Genomic DNA, 17,421 nt, shown 5'->3' with positions numbered 1-17,421 from the left:
TGATGCAGTTGATAATATGATTATTTTGGGATATCATTGGTGGGCCATCTGCATATTAGATTAGTACCCTAGTAACACAGGCATGCAACTCTTGGAAGGATTTTAGATATAATGCAAGCTTCCACCTTGGATTTCAAACCCCCTGTTTGAGGGGATATGAAATTCCCTGGACTTGAAACTCCCAATTACTCTATGGTGCCAAACATAGAGAGGATTTGAAATCCCCCCAAAATCCATGGTGCCAAACGACCCCTGAGATAATTGGCCGGCTCTACAACTAAAAATAGGAGTTACATGAACTACACATTGGAATAGCTGGTCCTGACTTTTAAAAAAGAAAACAGGCCCAAATCTTGCTGAATCAAATGCCAAGAACTGTATCTACAATTTTATGCTCCTATCAGTATACCTTAAAAGAAAAAGTCATCTGGGTCTTAGGTCTGCTATTTACCAAATGCGAAAAGGCCCTTCGTCCTGCCAAATTATAGCATCTCTAGGCAACGAAAACCCATTGGCAGAAGCAACCCAGAAGAGAGATGGGTCAACGGGCACTATTTCAGCAGCCAATGGAGGGTTAGATAATCCCCATGGGCAATGTATGTCAGTAACCGGCACTTGTGCTAGTAGCACCTCAAAATTCCCAATCCTTTTCTTTGTTCTTCTTTTTTCCTAGGCGTGCTGACACTACAACATGCCATTCACATATGATTTGCATGCAAGAGGTGAACACAAGTCAAATATATTGATTCATGTTGAATCGTATGATGCCTGGCCTGCACAGTAAACACAGGTTTTTAATTTGGACAAGTTGGGTTAATGGTTCGGTATCCAGACCACTTCCTCGCTGAGTCCCACTCTGGATGAAGAATGGGGGCACCGGTGGTTTCCCTGAGTGAGTGGAAGATGAACCTTTTCCTCAGTTGAATGTGGAACCCGATCTATTTTTCTAAACCACATCTAACTGTAGGCCCCGAATTGCAAGGCTAAGTTTGCCCCCCATCCAAAAGTTTTTTGGGCATGTTTCATCCCTTTCGGAAACAACGGACCAATGGTCTGGATTACGAAACCATGGGACCCACCTGTCACACCTGAAAACCTTATGTACTATGCAAAGATGCAAGCCACATGATATTATTCTTCTCTATTCAATTAAGATCATTACCACACGTGAGCCACGCATGCATTTTCCAGAGATAAAACAGCATGACATGCGGGTGCATCCGTAACTGTGGGGTCCACCACGGTACATGTTTTTGATATCCATGCTGTCCATCCATTTTTGCCAGCTCATTTTAGGGCATATGCCCAAAAATGAAGCAGATCCAGATCTCAGGTGGACCACACCACAGGAAACATTGGTGATAGTGATTGAACACCCACCATTAAAAACTTCCTAGGGCCCACCGTAATGTTTGTTTGCCATCCAACCTGTTGATAAGGTCACACATACCTGTACGAAGGGAAAACACAAATATCAGCTTGACCCAAAACTTGTGGCCCCCCAAGTTCTTAATGGTGGGTGTTCAATCACCACTGTTTCCAGCGGTGATATGCTTCATTTTTGGGCTCATGCCTTAAAATGAGCTGGCAAAATACAGATGGACAGCGTGGATATAAAACACACATCACGATAGGCCCCACAATCACAGATCCACCCACCTCAATAGTTCCCCAGATCCACCGAATCTGGGTCCAAAATAGGCATGTAGTAGTCTCACTCGCACACATTGAATCTCCTGTAGCATTTGGATTCAGCATAATAAAAAAAGAAGAAAAAGTAGAAGAAAAAAGAAAAGCAAATCAATACAAACAATGGGTGGCATGAATGTTGAAATGGTCGCCCAATGCAAACATAGCCTAAAAAATATAGACCAGTTTCCAAAGAAACATGGGAAAGGGAGGAACCCGGCTTCCTAGGAAACACAGTAATGAAAAGGAATGAAATTGTAAATATAGAAAGAACACTAACGTAAATGACAGGGAAGTCATGACAACGCAACTCAACACATAATATAGACACAGCCTTACCTTGACTTTGGCTCAGTTAGGCACGGCTCTTCGGCCCCTTTTACTTTTTTATTGTTGAGTAGCCTCGAAGGGTGTCCAGCGGAGCAATGACATCTTCTCGTGTTTCGAAATCAGAGGCTTCCCTCAAATCACAACTCAAAAGAAACAACCATTCCACTCCCGAATGTATTAGTACACCAGTTTATGATTTACAGAGGGTAGGCAGGTAAGGTGAAAGAGAAATCTAGTGGTGCAACCAGCCTTCTCTCTACTAATAGTGCAGCCGCTCTTCAGTGTCGAAATTCAGGCACTCCATGCCCTTCAGTGTGGACTCATAGTTCTTTATGTTAGAGGCGTTCCTACCAGAAGACGAGCGTTTGGGCTCCGAGGAGCCAACAGGCGAACTTCTCTGCGCACTCACAACCTTGCGGAACCCTCCAGGGCTTGCCTCTGTTGTGCGGGAACGAGAATGGTCTGCCTCGCTCCCCACAATAGCATCACGGCTGCTGGAAACAGCAGCACGCCTCGATGATCCGCTTGACCGCCCCAGGAATGTGGAACTGGACAACTGCATGCTTTGAGCATGAGGTTCAATTCATAAAAGAATATAGCATATGCAAACAACATAATATATTTTGTAACTAGTGATGTGAGAGGCCAAATCCCCTATTCATTCAAAACAGTGAACTTTCCTGTACAGAACTTTAGTTTGCAGATGTGGAGCCCATGGTTGGTCTATCCAAGCCACTGTTCTGGCAGCCCTGACCATGGATGGAGCATTCCCAGAATATCCTCATTTGGTCAACTTTAACCTTCCCGTTGTTGGCAGGCAAATACATTGTTAAGAAGAAATTCACAAACAAACCACATACAATGGGGAAAGACCAATCTTTGATGGCTAGCATCTTCCGATTTTGGAGGTTTTCAGGAATGGGGTCCATCCATGATGGGGGCCATTAGACCAATGGCTTGGATAGACCAACCATAGGCCCCACAATCCAAATCTAAGTTCCAAACAGGGAAATTCCCTCTCTGGAACGAATGGGGAGCTCAGCCTCTTGAAGTAATCTTAAAGTGCCAGAATTCATTGACAACAATATCAAATATAATATTCAGTTTATGTTTAAAAAATGAAGATCAGTTTTTTTAAAGGTGCTGAAAAAGAAAATCAAACTGCATCTTTATTCATAAAAATCTGCATCTTCTCCTTTATTCTCTTCATTGCATTTATTACTCCTACCCCTTCACTTTTTTTCTTTTCTATTACAAAGCCTGAACGTCCAATTGACAAGACTGCTGAAATTTCAGCCGCCATCTACCCTCCAAAATCCAGCCCATTAAAAGCTGCAAAAAATCAGCCCATTAAAGCCCCCAAAATCAGCCCAATTCTAGTCCAAACCCAGCCCCAATTGCATCCCATTAAAAGTCCAAAATCCAGCCCTTATTCCAGCCCATTAAAAGCCTCAAAAAATCAGCCATAATCCAGTCCAAATTCATCCCCTATTATAGCCCATTAAAAGCCCAAAATCCAACCATTAACAGCCCAAATCCAACCCGATCCAACCCATTAAAGCCTAAATCTCAACCCATTAACAATCTTCTGTTCTAAACCAGAAACCGCCCAATATTCCATCCATTACTTTGTTGACATCGCTTTCCTAATATGATGTCTACCCATAGTGGTCACATCTATCAAGGGAGGTTTACTTATTAACAACGAGACAATTGCATCATTGAGTTATTTCACAAGGGAAGCCTGCTTGGAAGCCACTGTTGACCAGCTACGTGGAGAACAACATGGAGAGCAACGTGATTCTATCAGAGACGTTGATTGTAACCCAAATCCACAACCAGGGTTCTAGCCAGAACCTTCGCTGAATCAAAATGGTATTGGGAATTTGTTTACGACTTCATGCAATGGCTCTTTGCAGAGTGAGTCCATGACGCTTCGATAGAGACGCCCAAGAAAGACGAAATCACCAAGAAAGTACGAGTTCGAATTCTGAACTTCATGAATTGCCTTGATACAAGGGCTTTTGACAAGTGAACTACAATGCTTGAAGATTATTTTGCATTGTACGACATGGACGATGTATAGCAAGTGGCATTTGTCAAGGTCAAGCTAAAGGGACCAACAAGAATCTAGTAATGCAGCATTGATGACAATAATCTCATCATGGGTCACCCTACTATCACCAGATGGGCTAACATGAGAGATAAGCTGAAAAGTAAGTAATTTTCCTTTAGACAACATAGATAGCCTTCTCCAAGAGCTCCTTGCATTCAAACAGGAAATTTTAGCAGAGTAAGACTACACTAAGAAGTTCAATGAGTTTTCTATCCATTGTAAGCTTGTAGAAACCGATCGTGTAATAGCTAACCGCCACTAGGCAGAGTTACAGCAAGAGATCCAACGTGAGATGGTCATGCATGATTTTGAGTCAGCCAACAGTATTCATCGGAATGCTCAAGGAGTTGAACAGCAGTTGCGGCAGCATACTCACTGACGTTTTAGCTCTTCCACCCGAGGAACATTCTGTGAGGAAAGATCTGAATTCACATCTTAACTCCTATGCAAGGCTACTACCCTTTTCAGTCGCGCCCACGGATGCAGACTCCACCAATAAAGAAACCACAACCATTGCAGCGCCCTCTGCTGTAGAATTCATATCAAAGGCAACTAGCGTTGCAACGATATGACACCAGAGGGCGAAGTCCCAATCCTTATCCTCCCCTTAGGCGATAATGGCAAGATGTTGATTGTTACCATTGCAGACATAGAGGACACTTTTCTTAACGAGTGTCTATGAGTCAAGAACCTCCACTATTGCGGTAATGAGGACCCTTACTCTTAGGACAACCCTATGTATTACGGTGAGCACATCGAGATGGAATGTAGGGCCTATATCATAACTAGAGGTCCCACCCCCCCCCCCCCACACAAAAAAAACTGAAACCATGGTTGAAGTTAAGGTTGAAGGCCTCACTCTTATCATACGCCACCTCCTTACCACCATCGAGGAATAGGAAGACTAGCAACGGACTACTACTTTCCATACATAGGTAAAATGCCAAGGTAGGTTACGTAACATGGTCATCGATGGCGGTAGTGAGACGTACATCGTCTCACAAGAGGTAATTGATAAGCTCAAATTACCAATTGACAGGCATCCAAAACCAAATAAGGTTGCATGGGTCAATGACACTGCCATCTCTGTAATTCGAAGGTGTTTGCTGTCTTTTAAAATCGGCATCTATGAAGACGACATTTGGTATAACATAATTCCGATGAATGTCACCTACATCCTTCTCGGGCAACCTTACTTCTTTGATTGAAAAGTACAAAACAATGGTAAGGTTAACATGCACACTTTCCTATGGCGAGGTCGATAGATCCACATTCACCCATGCATCCAAACCCATATAAGGTTGCATGGGTCGATGATACAACCATCCCTGTATTTCAAAGGTATTTTGGTGTCATTTAAAATTGCCATCTATGAGAACGACATTTGGTGTAACATAATTCCTATGAATGTCACATACATCTTTCTCTGGCAACCTTGGCTCTTTGATCGGAAAGTACAAAGAGATGGTGAGGCTAACACGCATACTTTGCCATGGCGAGGTTGTAGGATCCACTTTAGCCCATTGTAGCCTACATCACCTCTCTCATTTACGCCCCCATCGTTTACATCAATTGTCCTTCCTAACTCTCATGTCCACACCATGTGGAAGTTTGAAGAAGAGAGCAAAGAGAAAGGCATAATGTTCGATCTAGTCACAAAACAGGTGCAAGTGCCTATTACTGATCAGGATGAGCCTATTCTTAATTAAATCAAATATATGCTCCATAACTTCCAAGATTTAGTCCCTGATAATCTGTTTGAGGAGTTGCCTTTGCTACGGGATATTCAATATGCCATAGATTTGATTCCCAAAACATCCTTATCTAACTTATCAACATACCAAATGAGTCCAACCGAGCACGCCAAATTGAAGCGTCAAGTTGATGAGTTGCAAAAAAAGGCTACATCCGAAAAAGCCTAAGCCCATATGTTGTGTCAGGTTGCCAGCCCTCCTTACCCTCAAGAAGGATGAAAGTTGACATATGTGTGGACAGACGAGCTATTAATAAAATTACAGTGAAGTACCACTTCCCCATTCCTCAGCTAGATGGTATGTTGAACTTGATGCCACCTACTAGTGTCCTCTCCAAGATTGATCTTCGCAATGGATACCACCATATCCGCATCCGGCCTGGTGATGAATAGAAGACGGCATTTAAAACAAAAGGCGATCTCTATGGGTGGTTGATCATGCCATTTGGCCTGACAAACGCGCCTAGCACTTTCGTGGTGTCATGACCCAATTGTTACACCCCTTTATTGGAAAGTTTGTCGTTGTCTACTTTGACGACATTCCTACAATCACCTAGGTCTTACTTTTGGAGTCATTTACCACAAGCAGTCAAGCACTTCTACATCAACCTTAGAATGTGCACTTTCATGAGTACATCGGAGTCTTCTTAGGGTACATTGTCTCGTCACAAGGTGTAGAGGTGCATCCCACCAAGATAAAAGCCATTAGCTAACACCTACTGCTATTTCTGAAGTTCATAGTTTCCATGGCCTCACCACAATTTACAGACATTTTCTATGGAACTTAAACAACATCATGTCTCCAAACATTGATTGCATGAAACAGAGTTTCGATGGACAAGGGCGGAAACAAGAGCGTTTGATATGACTTTAAGATGAATGAAAAATGACTAATGCTTCAGTTTTGCGCCTTCTGGACTTTAAGAAGATATTTGAGGTGAACGCTAACACTTACAACATCGCTATTGTTGGGGTTCTCAATCAGGAGGGCCATCCAATAACATTCTTCAACGAGAAGTTCTCCGATGCGAAGCACAAAACTCCGCTTATGACTTTGAGTTTTATGTCGTTACTTAGACTCTACAGCATTGACGTCACTATTTGGTTGGCAATGAGTTTGTCCTATACTTCGATCATGAAGCATTCAAGTATCTAAACTCTCAACAAAGGATGAGTGCTCGTCATGTCAAGTGAAGCGCTTACCTACAAGAGTTTTCCTTTATCATCCGTTACAAGGCTGGTAGGACAAACGTGTTACTAATGCCATGATCCATTGTGCACATTTATTATCATCGATGTCTATCATTGTCCTGAGATTCAAAGAAATACAGCATGTATGTTGAAGACAAGGATTTTGGATGCATCTACAGATACATTCTTAGTGGAAAGAATGTAAGACACCCTGATCGCTACTTGTTCTGAGGGACACCCTGATGGCTACATGCGAGGGAATTATACGATGGTGGATGTAATGGTCAATTAAGTCGTGATAAGACCCTAACCTCGTTGGAGAGAGATACTTTTGGCCTCGTCTAAAATCGAATCTCGTGAAGATCTGTCAGTTATGCAGGGTTTGACAACTTGCTGAAGGTCAAAAGAAAAACAGTGGATTGCATCAACCACTACTGATTTCACATTATCTGTGAGAAGATCTTAGCATAGACCTTGTTCTAGGTTTGCGAAAGGTTGTCCGAAAAGTTGATTCAATATTTATAGTGGTAGACCGATTTTTAAAGATTGTGCATTTCAGACCATGTTCGAAAACAACAAACACTCTCAAGATTGCTCAATTACTTTTTCGAGAGGTTTGCCCTCAATTGTGTCAGATCGTGATACACTGAGTTGATGAGCTATTTTTGGAAAACTCTTTAGGCAGCAACGAAGACAAAGCTTCAGTTCTTTAGTGCCTACCACCTTCAGACCAATGGTCAAATGGAAGTGGTCAACCATAGCTTGGGCAAGTTATGTCTTGTCCGCAGTCATATAACTCTGTGGGACCTAATGATACCCATTGCTGAATTTGCCTATAGTAACTTAGTCATGCATCCTAATTAAGTAGCTAGCTATGCAAAATCAATCATCCAGCCATGTAATAAGTCTTATTAGATATTTCCCATCCATTAAGCATCTTTCTTATCTGTTTTTTCAATTTTTGCAATAAATCATTAGTTGTCAATGGCATTAAGTACTTCCTTTTTTATAAGTTTAAAAGCCTATTTTAGGGCCTACCATGAGTTGTATCAAGGCACCTTAGAAATTAATAAAAAAAACTCTAGTTATTGTTTCTACTTTTTTGCAATTCTTGTGCTTAGCTTGAAGGTGCCTACATTTGGACAGATTATTCCCAATTGAGGGGTGCATGAAGCTCTCAGTGTTTTAAATAGCATGCGTAGCATAACAGAAGTGTATGCTACGTGGCGTAGCTTAGCTACAACGCTACTTAGTGCATCAAAATGACACAAATTCCCTGTAGGGCCGTAGCGTGTAGCATAAGCTACACCATTCTTTGTTTTTTTTTCCCTAAAACTAATTCTAATGCTGTTAGTTGAACTAATGACATCAAATGGTGGTGACCCATCCTTCTCACACGTGGTAATGATGAAGAGCCATCTAGACCATCCACATAGCAGTTCCTATTGTAGATGGAGAATATTTGTATATGTACCCATATCAAACAATCTTAACCATCCCATAAATGCCTGCGTGGCTGAGGACTAATTAATTGCATATAATGGTGTGGAACTCACAATTTAACAAAAAAATTACAAAAAAACTATTTCAAAACCCCTCTTTCGAGCCTTAATACCTAGATTTACCAATATCAAACAATTGTAACCATCTATAAATGGGGCCCCCACGTGTATGGCTGAGGACTTAAGACTTGTGTTTAATGGTGTGGAACTCACGTTTTAACCAAAAAAATTACTTGAGGGTTTCGAAAGAAGGCTTCGAACCCTAAAACCCAAACGCATGCACCCCTCTGGCCCTCAAAAAAAAGCAAAAACAATAACTATAATTTTTATTCATTTCTAAGGGAGCAATCTAATTCTTAGTGGGCTCATAGTTGACCATTGTTTTTATGGTGTGGCCCATCGCTCAGTCTAGTAGGGTGGATCCATTTTTTTTGTATTGTGGCTGCCCATTGTTTTCAATGATCTTGTTTTATATCATGTGGCTGTCCATTGTTTTCAATGATCTTGTTTTATATCATGTGGCTGTCCATTTGCTTAGAAAGTTTTTGATGTTATAATGATCTAATTTGGTTTAAATATAAGTGGATTGGCTTTTGAAAAATGATCACTAATACTTGCTCGAACATGCTTTTACTTGAAATAATGAATAATTTCTTAGCCATTTATTTATTTTCCTTTTTTAAAACATTTATTCTTACTATTTTATCATATTTTCCCTCCTTTTGAATTAAAATAATAGAAGTATTGTGTAGTTTATGCTACACGCAATGTAGCTTATGCTACAGACTATAGAGGGCTGAACGCTACACAACAAGCTACGTGCTATTTAAAACACTAGAAGCTTTTATTAACAAGTTATTTTGATAATGGTGTCATTACTTGTTTAATTATAAACATTCATCGATATGTAAAAATGTTCAAGGACTTTTAAGATAAGTGCAGTGGATTTCTAAGATATGTAGTTTCAGTTTCAGGTGGCTAACACATGAAACATGTGCAGATTTTCAAAATTGTGAAGACTTCATTTGGATAGGAGATCCCTCAAAATCAGGAATGTAATGAGCCCCATGCCATCCACAAATCAGATTCCCATTGCTAATGCGGCAATTTCTTCTGCTTAATCACAATCTTCATGTGTTTACATTTTCTTTTCTTTCCTTTTTCTTTTCTATTTTAAACTATGCAGAATTGTGATTAAGCAGAAGAAAGTTGCACTTAAAGATACGTGAATCTAAAATGAAGTGTATGGGGCCCACTTGCCGGAACACCTGCCCAAGCAAACTGTTTGGATGAGCACTCGGAATCAGGATTGCGTTGGCACAGCATTTCCGTGCCTCCATATTGTCTGCTGTACAAGTAGGCATGTGTATGACGATAACCATGCATCCCGTGGCCGCTAACGCCACTGATTAGCCCTGACCAAAAATTGCCTTGGCAGGACTATACTGATTCCTGACCATCTTGTAAATGAAATTTCTCTCTGTGAACTGTCGCTGCTTCTTGTCTTTTAGTGTAGGTCTAGTTGTCCAAACAGTGTATTTTTAGTGTCACTCATTCAGTATTTTTAGTGTCACTCATTCAGTATTTGTCACTCATTCAGTATTTGGCAGGACTATACTGATTCCTGACCATCTTGTAAATGAAATTTCTCTCTGTGAACTGTCGCTGCTTCTTGTCTTTTAGTGTAGGTCTAGTTGTCCAAACAGTGTATTTTTAGTTTCACTCATTCAGCATATGACCTACTAAACAAACAGTTCCAATCTCATCTATGTATTATGTCTACAGCAATTATGGGGACACGGATGCAGATTGCGTCCTATCCCCGCCCGGACAGTAATCCATCCGGGCAGGGCTCTGTGGGGCCCACCGTGATGTAAATGTTTTATCCACTCCTTTCACCGCTTTTATCAGATCATTTTAAAGTCAGATACTAAAATTGAGGCAGGTCCGCAGCTCCCGTGGACCACACCAAAGGAAGATGCACTGATAATGACACCCACCGTTGAAACCTTTCTAAGGGCCAAAGTGATGTTTTATTACCATCCAACCTATAAATAAGGTCATGTAGACGTGGATGAAGTGAAAACACAAATATCAGCTTGATTCAAAACTTCTCCAGCTCCCAAGAAGTTTTTAATGGTGAAAGTTCAATCCCCACTTTGTGGTCCACTTAAGCCTTGTAACTACTTACTTTTTTGGTTCATACCTTAAAATGATATGAAAAAATCGTTGAACGGCGTAGATAAAACATTTACATCACGGTGGACCCCACAGAGCCCTGCTGTGTAGGACCCAATCCGCGCCCATGGGGACACCAAGTCACCTTCCATGTGGCCATGCCTTCAGAGGCACTCCTCTCTCTCTCTCTCTCTCTAGGCGGGGGGGGGGGGGGGGGGTTTTTTAACTGATCCCTGTCATGACATCTGAAAAGAGGAGATGGAGACCACAATTTGTATAAATGCAAAAGATACATATAGTCCACCCAATCAGATTGGTGGGCCCCACAGGTGGTCTGATTAGATTATGGGCCCCAAACAGCTTCACTGTTTACAACTGTATACTTCAGCCATATCCACACATAGGATAGCATAATTAGTATCTATAGTTACCTATTTTAAAGAAAATGGGAGTTAGTTTCCACAATTTCTTGTTTCGCAAGCTACGACAATTACTGTTTAAGTTGTAGGAAAGAAGATAGTGAAAGGCCTATATACAGGGCCACACAGGGAATATACATGATGTTTTTTATTGGTTTAAGTTTGGTATTTGCTGTATTGGTCCATTAGAAGGAGATTCATCTTCTTCCATCAAATACTTTAGACTATTAAGAGGGGCTATTGAAGTCTTTCGGGCTTCAACAGTCCCCTTTCCTTTTCATCTTTTTCTTTTTCGACTTGAGACAATTAAATGGCTATTGAAGTCCTTCAACAGTGCCCTTTCTTTTTCATCATTCTTTTTTGCAATTACATAGGAGTTTCCAAGAGATTCTGAATCACAGATCTAGTACGCATGTTCCTATTCCATTCTTCTAAATTCTGGGTTCAATTGTGTGCTCCATACTATGTCAATCAATCACATAGATAAAAGACTAACGATCTCAAGAGAGAATGAACTGGCCTCAATAGGTTTTTTTACGTATCATCATAGATCCTACTGTCCTCAATATGCTTTACTAAAGGAGTAAAGGTAGCATCAAAAAGTGAACTCACCATAGTATCTTTAGTGACAGCTGAATCATTTGCGACGGGGTTCTTCTGCTTTGATAAGCTGCCTGCATTTACAGCTGGTCCTGACACTCTACGACGGGAGGCATCCATCGACCAACCACCAGTTGCCCTTCCTTCTTCACCAGCTGGGAAAATGTCATAAAAGCACTTAGTAGTATCCTGATGCAGATCAAAAGCATAAAATGTAACTTCTACTTCATTTCAGTAGAGTATGATTTATCAAACTTTAAAGCAGAAAAAAAGTAAGTCTTCGTTCTATATAAAGTATGAACCATGAAAGGTTGCAAAGAACATAGAGGCACGTAGTCACACAGGAGGCAGAGAGGCATGTTAAAAATTAGGTCCGTATCCATCTCATGCCTAATTTTCAACATGCCTTCCTCCTGTGTGATCTATGTGCATGTACTCCTGGCTGCCTTTCATGACTCAAAAAGCATTACATGCATCTTCTACTTCAGTACAGTGAAGATTCATCTAACTTCAAAGCTGGAAAATTTTTAGTCCTATTTCTATATGAATTGCAAAAGATTGCAAATAATATAAGCACACGGTCACAAGGCAGGCGTGTCAAAAATTAGGTATAAGATAGAGAAAGGACCTGACATTTATTTATTTATTTTACGGCAACAGATGAAAGAAAGAAACACAAGCATATGAAATTTTACATTAATGCATCACCACGAATGAAATGAAGTGGAAAAAGAAGAAGAAACACAGAGGAAACACAGAGGAAACAAAGGGAAAGAAAGAAACACAAGATCTTTCAAAAGGATAGAGAACCAGGAAGAAGAAAACAAGAAAGCTGAAAAGCTACCTGGCTGCCTATCAGCACTAGCAATAGCAGGGGGCATCCCAGAGCTTGTTCCAGCGGCGGGGCCCTTAAAGAAGAGGAAAAGGGTTCAAAAACAGGAAGAAGTCAATCTCAAAACACAAGCTTCTTAAGGAAGAAAAGAGCATGTCATGCTAAAATGTCACATACAAGAGTACGTGGAGGAGCACTTGCAATTTGTGATTGCTGATATTTCAAAATGGTCCAGTCGAACACATAATCAAATTGAAAACCTGAAAAAATAAAAAATAAAAAAATTTAAATTAAAAAAAAAAAAGAATATCAATAATGAAAACGCCAAACCAAACAGTATTGCAAGCACAAATCAAATTCAAGCAATCAATATAGGACTTGGTACTTCCTCGTTATCCATGTTTTATTTTCTTTATAAAAAATCTGATTCTTCAAAAAAGAAATCTCATGTCATCAGTATTGAATTGAAGATTGGCACTAATTTTGTAGCAAATCCACACGGAATGCTGATTTTATTTTATTTTAATCTTCCATTGCAACCAATCACTTGGTAGTCGATTTCATTTCATTTTCAATCCAGGTATGGAACAGAAACACCCCTGATTTTGGTTGGCAAAATTTTGGACATTCTTCAATTAGTGAAATTTCAGTCTGTTTCAGACAAAACAACCGAAATCAAGTCTCTTTCAACTAAAATTGATTCACGAGGAAATCGCGGAAAACTTATTAAAAAAAAAAAAAAAAAACTTTTGAGGTCATTTTTGCAGGAATTTTCAGGTGTATTTTAGTGGGTTTAAAACATACAAATCCTTGGGCTCTCCTACTTCCCCTTTGGACCATAACTCTAACCCAGGATCTGTCTTTCCTTTTTATGGCCTTTTTCCAAAAAAGAATCCTTTGATGGCGGGTCCAAAATTCCAAATTATTCCTCTTTATCTTCGGTAAATAACAACTAATCTATTAACGCATTATGACTTTGTGATGGTGGCTTGTGTGACTTCATTCTACAATGATTTTATCATCTTTCCAAACCATATTAGATCTGATATTGAGGAATTGTTGTATTCTAGGTATTGTTGTATTCTATGTGCAATACATGTTACCTAGATTTTGTTATTCGTAGCATATTTTCTATTTTAGTTTTCAAAACTTCCAAAACTTCTTAACGTTTTAGCATGTTTTGTCCAAAATGAAATGTTAGCCAAAACAAAAGATTTCCACTAGGAAACCTGAAGTCGCCAAAATAAAATTAACAACTAATCCAGATGCAGTTCAGAATTTTAGTGATGCATGTAAAGAGTAAGAATCAAGAAAAGTTTGAACCTTCACGAATGAAAAGGTCACGAAATATTCTTTTCAGATAAGCATAATCTGGTTTGTCATCAAACCGTAGAGAACGACAGTAATGGAAGTACGATGCAAATTCCGTAGGATAACCTCGACATAAGGCCTGGGGAACAAGTAGTGAACTTCCACATTATAATTTTGTCATAACAAAAATATATACATATAGCGGCAAGCACCTATTTTTGTTTAAAAGACAACTACCTCAATAGATGTGGAAACTTTTCTTTCACTGATTTTCTCATACTTCTGTTTCTTAGTACCTGCTTTCAGGCCCTGCCATGGAAGACTAGAAAAAAAAGAAGAAAAAATCATTTAGTAAAAAAAAAAAAAAAAAGGATCACACCTGAGAGCCATGCAAATTCCATGGAAACTACGGATGAGAAACACGCACCTTCCCCTTAGGAAATACATAAGAACATATCCAAGAGATTCCAGATCATCCCTCCGGCTTTGTTCTTAGCAGAAAGAGAACAACACAGTCAGAAATTCACAAACCTTGAATGGAAAAAACTGTGCCACACATTCGATATCCTAATCAGGAGATCATTGCCATAGTCAATCAAGACCAAAATGCTCAATTGGCATTCATCTATAGGATTGTAAACAAAGAATATTGTGCCAAATTATGTGTTACGTACCAATGCCAAGATGGGTGTTCATGCTCGCGTATCTCGCAGTCCCTGTCAAATTCTTATTCTCTCTGCAATATTCAAGACAACAGGACCGCATGCCCACAAAAAAGGTATTAGTAACTTGTTAAGCAGTTACTACATTCTATTTTAAAACAAGTGACGCACAAGAATCCTAAGAAAAAAATATTGATTATGTAGCTAAAAAAAAAAATTAAATAAATAAATGTTTGTCCAGTTTCTAGCAGCATTAAACAGATAAAAGGAATAACAAGCAACTGACCTGTAAGGAATGTGTTGGTGGGTTGAAGTATCTCTATACTTCTTAGCAAGACCAAAGTCAATGGCGTACACCTATATGCCAGTGCAACAGTACACCGCACATCATGCCAAATATTCATAATGCTCCTGAACAGAACACCCAAAATAAACTTCAAAAAACCAGTAAATCACCTGATTTGCTCGTCTCCCTAAGCCCATAAGAAAATTATCTGGCTTGATATCTCGATGTAGAAAAGACTTGGCATGAACAAACTCAACTCGGTTGATCTGGCATAAAAACAATAAGGATCGCAAGAAAACAGCCATACCAAACAAACTGCCATATAAATAACACACCATGAATGGAAAATAGACAGAACCTTACCATTTGATCGGCGAGCATAAGAACAGACTTCAAGGACAGTTTCCTACTGCAGAAGTTGAAAAGGTCTTCCAAGCTCGGACCCAACAAGTCCATCACTAGAACATTATAGTCACCTTCAACGCCAAACCATCTAACATTTGGAATTCCAGCTGCCAAATTTTAAAAAAGAAAAGTTGCAAACAAAAAAAATAATAATTTAAGGAAATATGACTAGAAAAATGCAAAATCACAATCAAAAGAAACAAGAAATTTCATTACTTCCTCCCTGTAGGATCCTGTACAACTTTGATTCATACAACAATTGGGGATGCTTTGTCTTGACATTTTCCTAGAAAGAAACAAAGAAACACTGGTAAAAAAAGGGAACACAAGCATCACTTTTGAGGCAATTCCTTATGTTCAGGGTAGGATAGATTACACTCAAGCAGAAACATGCATGAAAGGACAAATATTAATAAAACGTGGGTCATGAAAAGGAAAATGGAAAATGCACATACTTCAGGAGTGTGAAAAGGCATAGATCAGCTTTCCACAAACTCAAATCACATTAAAAACAATCCATTGCAGTTGCAAGGTGAAACGCCTTCTCCAACAAGAACCCAAAATGCACAAAGCCCCATAGAATAAAAAGTTTTTCATGTCAGATATTCGCTAATCCCATGTATAGTGTACAGCCCATTGCTGGTACACCTGAATATGCACCAACATGGCACACATGCAGACTCAAGCTGTCAATCAGGTGGCCCACAACTCCTAGAAGCCAAGGCCCAAGAATCAAAACAGTCCGGTCATCAGATGAGCCGCAAAGCATGAAATCAGTTCACAATTAAAAATGTGTTGACAAATGGTCCACATTATTATACCGTGTGCCCTACCTGATGACCAGGCTAGTGTGATTCTTGTGCTACGAAATCTGCAGACTAGTCCACGACTACTGCCAATGGATGACTGGGATTCCGCATGCATGTCATGTATTGAATATGCTTATGAAGGTTGGGCTACAGATATACGCAAGAGTAGCAATGCTGTCACAAACTGATGGTAAACTCCATCACATCCAATGTGTGTGTGATTATATTTTTAAGGAGCGGAAAGCAGCAGGAACCGGAGCTGTTGGTGCATTTTGTTACCGAACTTGTCCCAAAAAACATAGCTCCGCTCAAATTTTGCAATCAATTAGATTAGATTGCTTTCAATTAGATATATATATATATATATATATATATATATATATATATATATATATATATATATATATATATATATATATATATATATATATATATATTGAACTGTACAATTTACTTCACAGTGTCGATTCCTATCTGCACATTCAATAAAGAACATTTTATTATCAAAGGAAACGCATTGAGCAGATGCAATGAAGCCAAAAATTAAAATTAAAAAGAGTCAGATTTTCTGAGTAAAAAAGGAAGAAAAGGCTTACAAGCTTAATGGCAACCTCCTCGTTCGTCTGAATATTTGTACCTGAAAAAATTTCAAGAACAGTGCAACCAATCAAAGAGCTCTAGAATTCTAGAAATTGAAGATGTCAAACGAGAAAAAAAAAAATGGGAACAAAAGGGGAAAAAGGAGCGACGAAGGTACCTAAATAGATCTCTCCGAAGGAGCCGCTCCCGATCTTGCGACCGAGACGGAACTTGTTCCCGACACGAGGCTCCATTTGAGAAACGAAATCCTAGATCCGAATTTCGAAACCTAACCCTATAAATAAAACCAAAAAAAAAAAGGTAGATAAAAAAGGAAGCCCACCGATCGCACAAGAAATTACCGAGTTACGGCGATTTTTGATCGATTAAGAACATTGCATCGACGAAGAAAATGAGAGAGAGACAGAGAGACAGAGAGAGATCGGAGGATAAAAAAGGAAGAGAGAAGAGGGGGGGAGAGAGAGAGAAGAGAAGGGGAGAGAGATCTAGGGTTTTTGAGGTATGTTTCTCATCCGTAGAAGAGAAGAAGGGAGAATAGAGGGAGAAAGGGAAAGGTTAGTAAGAGGAGAAAGCGTCATGATATTGTGTTTTTTTTTTTTTTTTACTTTCTTCTTTTCTTTTCTTTTCTTTCTCTCTCATCACGCTTTGATCCAATCGACGAGGACTTCCAAGTGCGGACAACGTAAGAGTTGTCTCTCTCTCTCTCCCCCCTCTTCCTTGGTTCTGTTTGCTGATGGG

At 39.6% G+C, this 17,421-nt stretch overlaps 1 protein-coding gene across 3 annotated transcripts; it reads right to left on the bottom strand.

Annotated features, from left to right (window-relative positions):
• Positions 1-1,778: 1,778 nt before the first annotated feature.
• Positions 1,779-17,362, bottom strand: LOC131222763 (casein kinase 1-like protein 2). Of its 3 annotated transcripts, none has more exons than XM_058217952.1 (15): positions 17,025-17,362; positions 16,841-16,957; positions 16,680-16,720; positions 15,491-15,560; positions 15,233-15,381; positions 15,040-15,135; positions 14,870-14,940; positions 14,596-14,657; positions 14,349-14,412; positions 14,159-14,243; positions 13,934-14,060; positions 12,788-12,870; positions 12,623-12,686; positions 11,791-11,933; positions 1,779-2,575 (listed from the first exon to the last, which is right to left on the bottom strand). In XM_058217952.1, exons 2-15 carry the CDS (start codon positions 16,914-16,916, stop codon positions 2,279-2,281), a joined length of 1,428 nt encoding a protein of 475 aa, XP_058073935.1. In that variant the 5' UTR covers positions 16,917-16,957; positions 17,025-17,362; the 3' UTR covers positions 1,779-2,278. The 3 variants fall into 3 exon arrangements, with proteins under 3 accessions (XP_058073935.1, XP_058073936.1, XP_058073934.1); XM_058217953.1 differs by having other exon boundaries at positions 16,841-16,931; XM_058217951.1 differs by having other exon boundaries at positions 16,841-17,362.
• Between the last annotated feature and the right edge of the window lie 59 nt (positions 17,363-17,421).

This window comes from Magnolia sinica, chromosome 13 (genome assembly GCF_029962835.1).
Source record: "Magnolia sinica isolate HGM2019 chromosome 13, MsV1, whole genome shotgun sequence".
NCBI classification, from domain to species: Eukaryota; Viridiplantae; Streptophyta; class Magnoliopsida; order Magnoliales; family Magnoliaceae; genus Magnolia; species Magnolia sinica.
The sequence above is the reverse complement of the archived record's forward strand: the minus strand, read 5'-3'. Positions and strand labels throughout refer to the sequence as shown.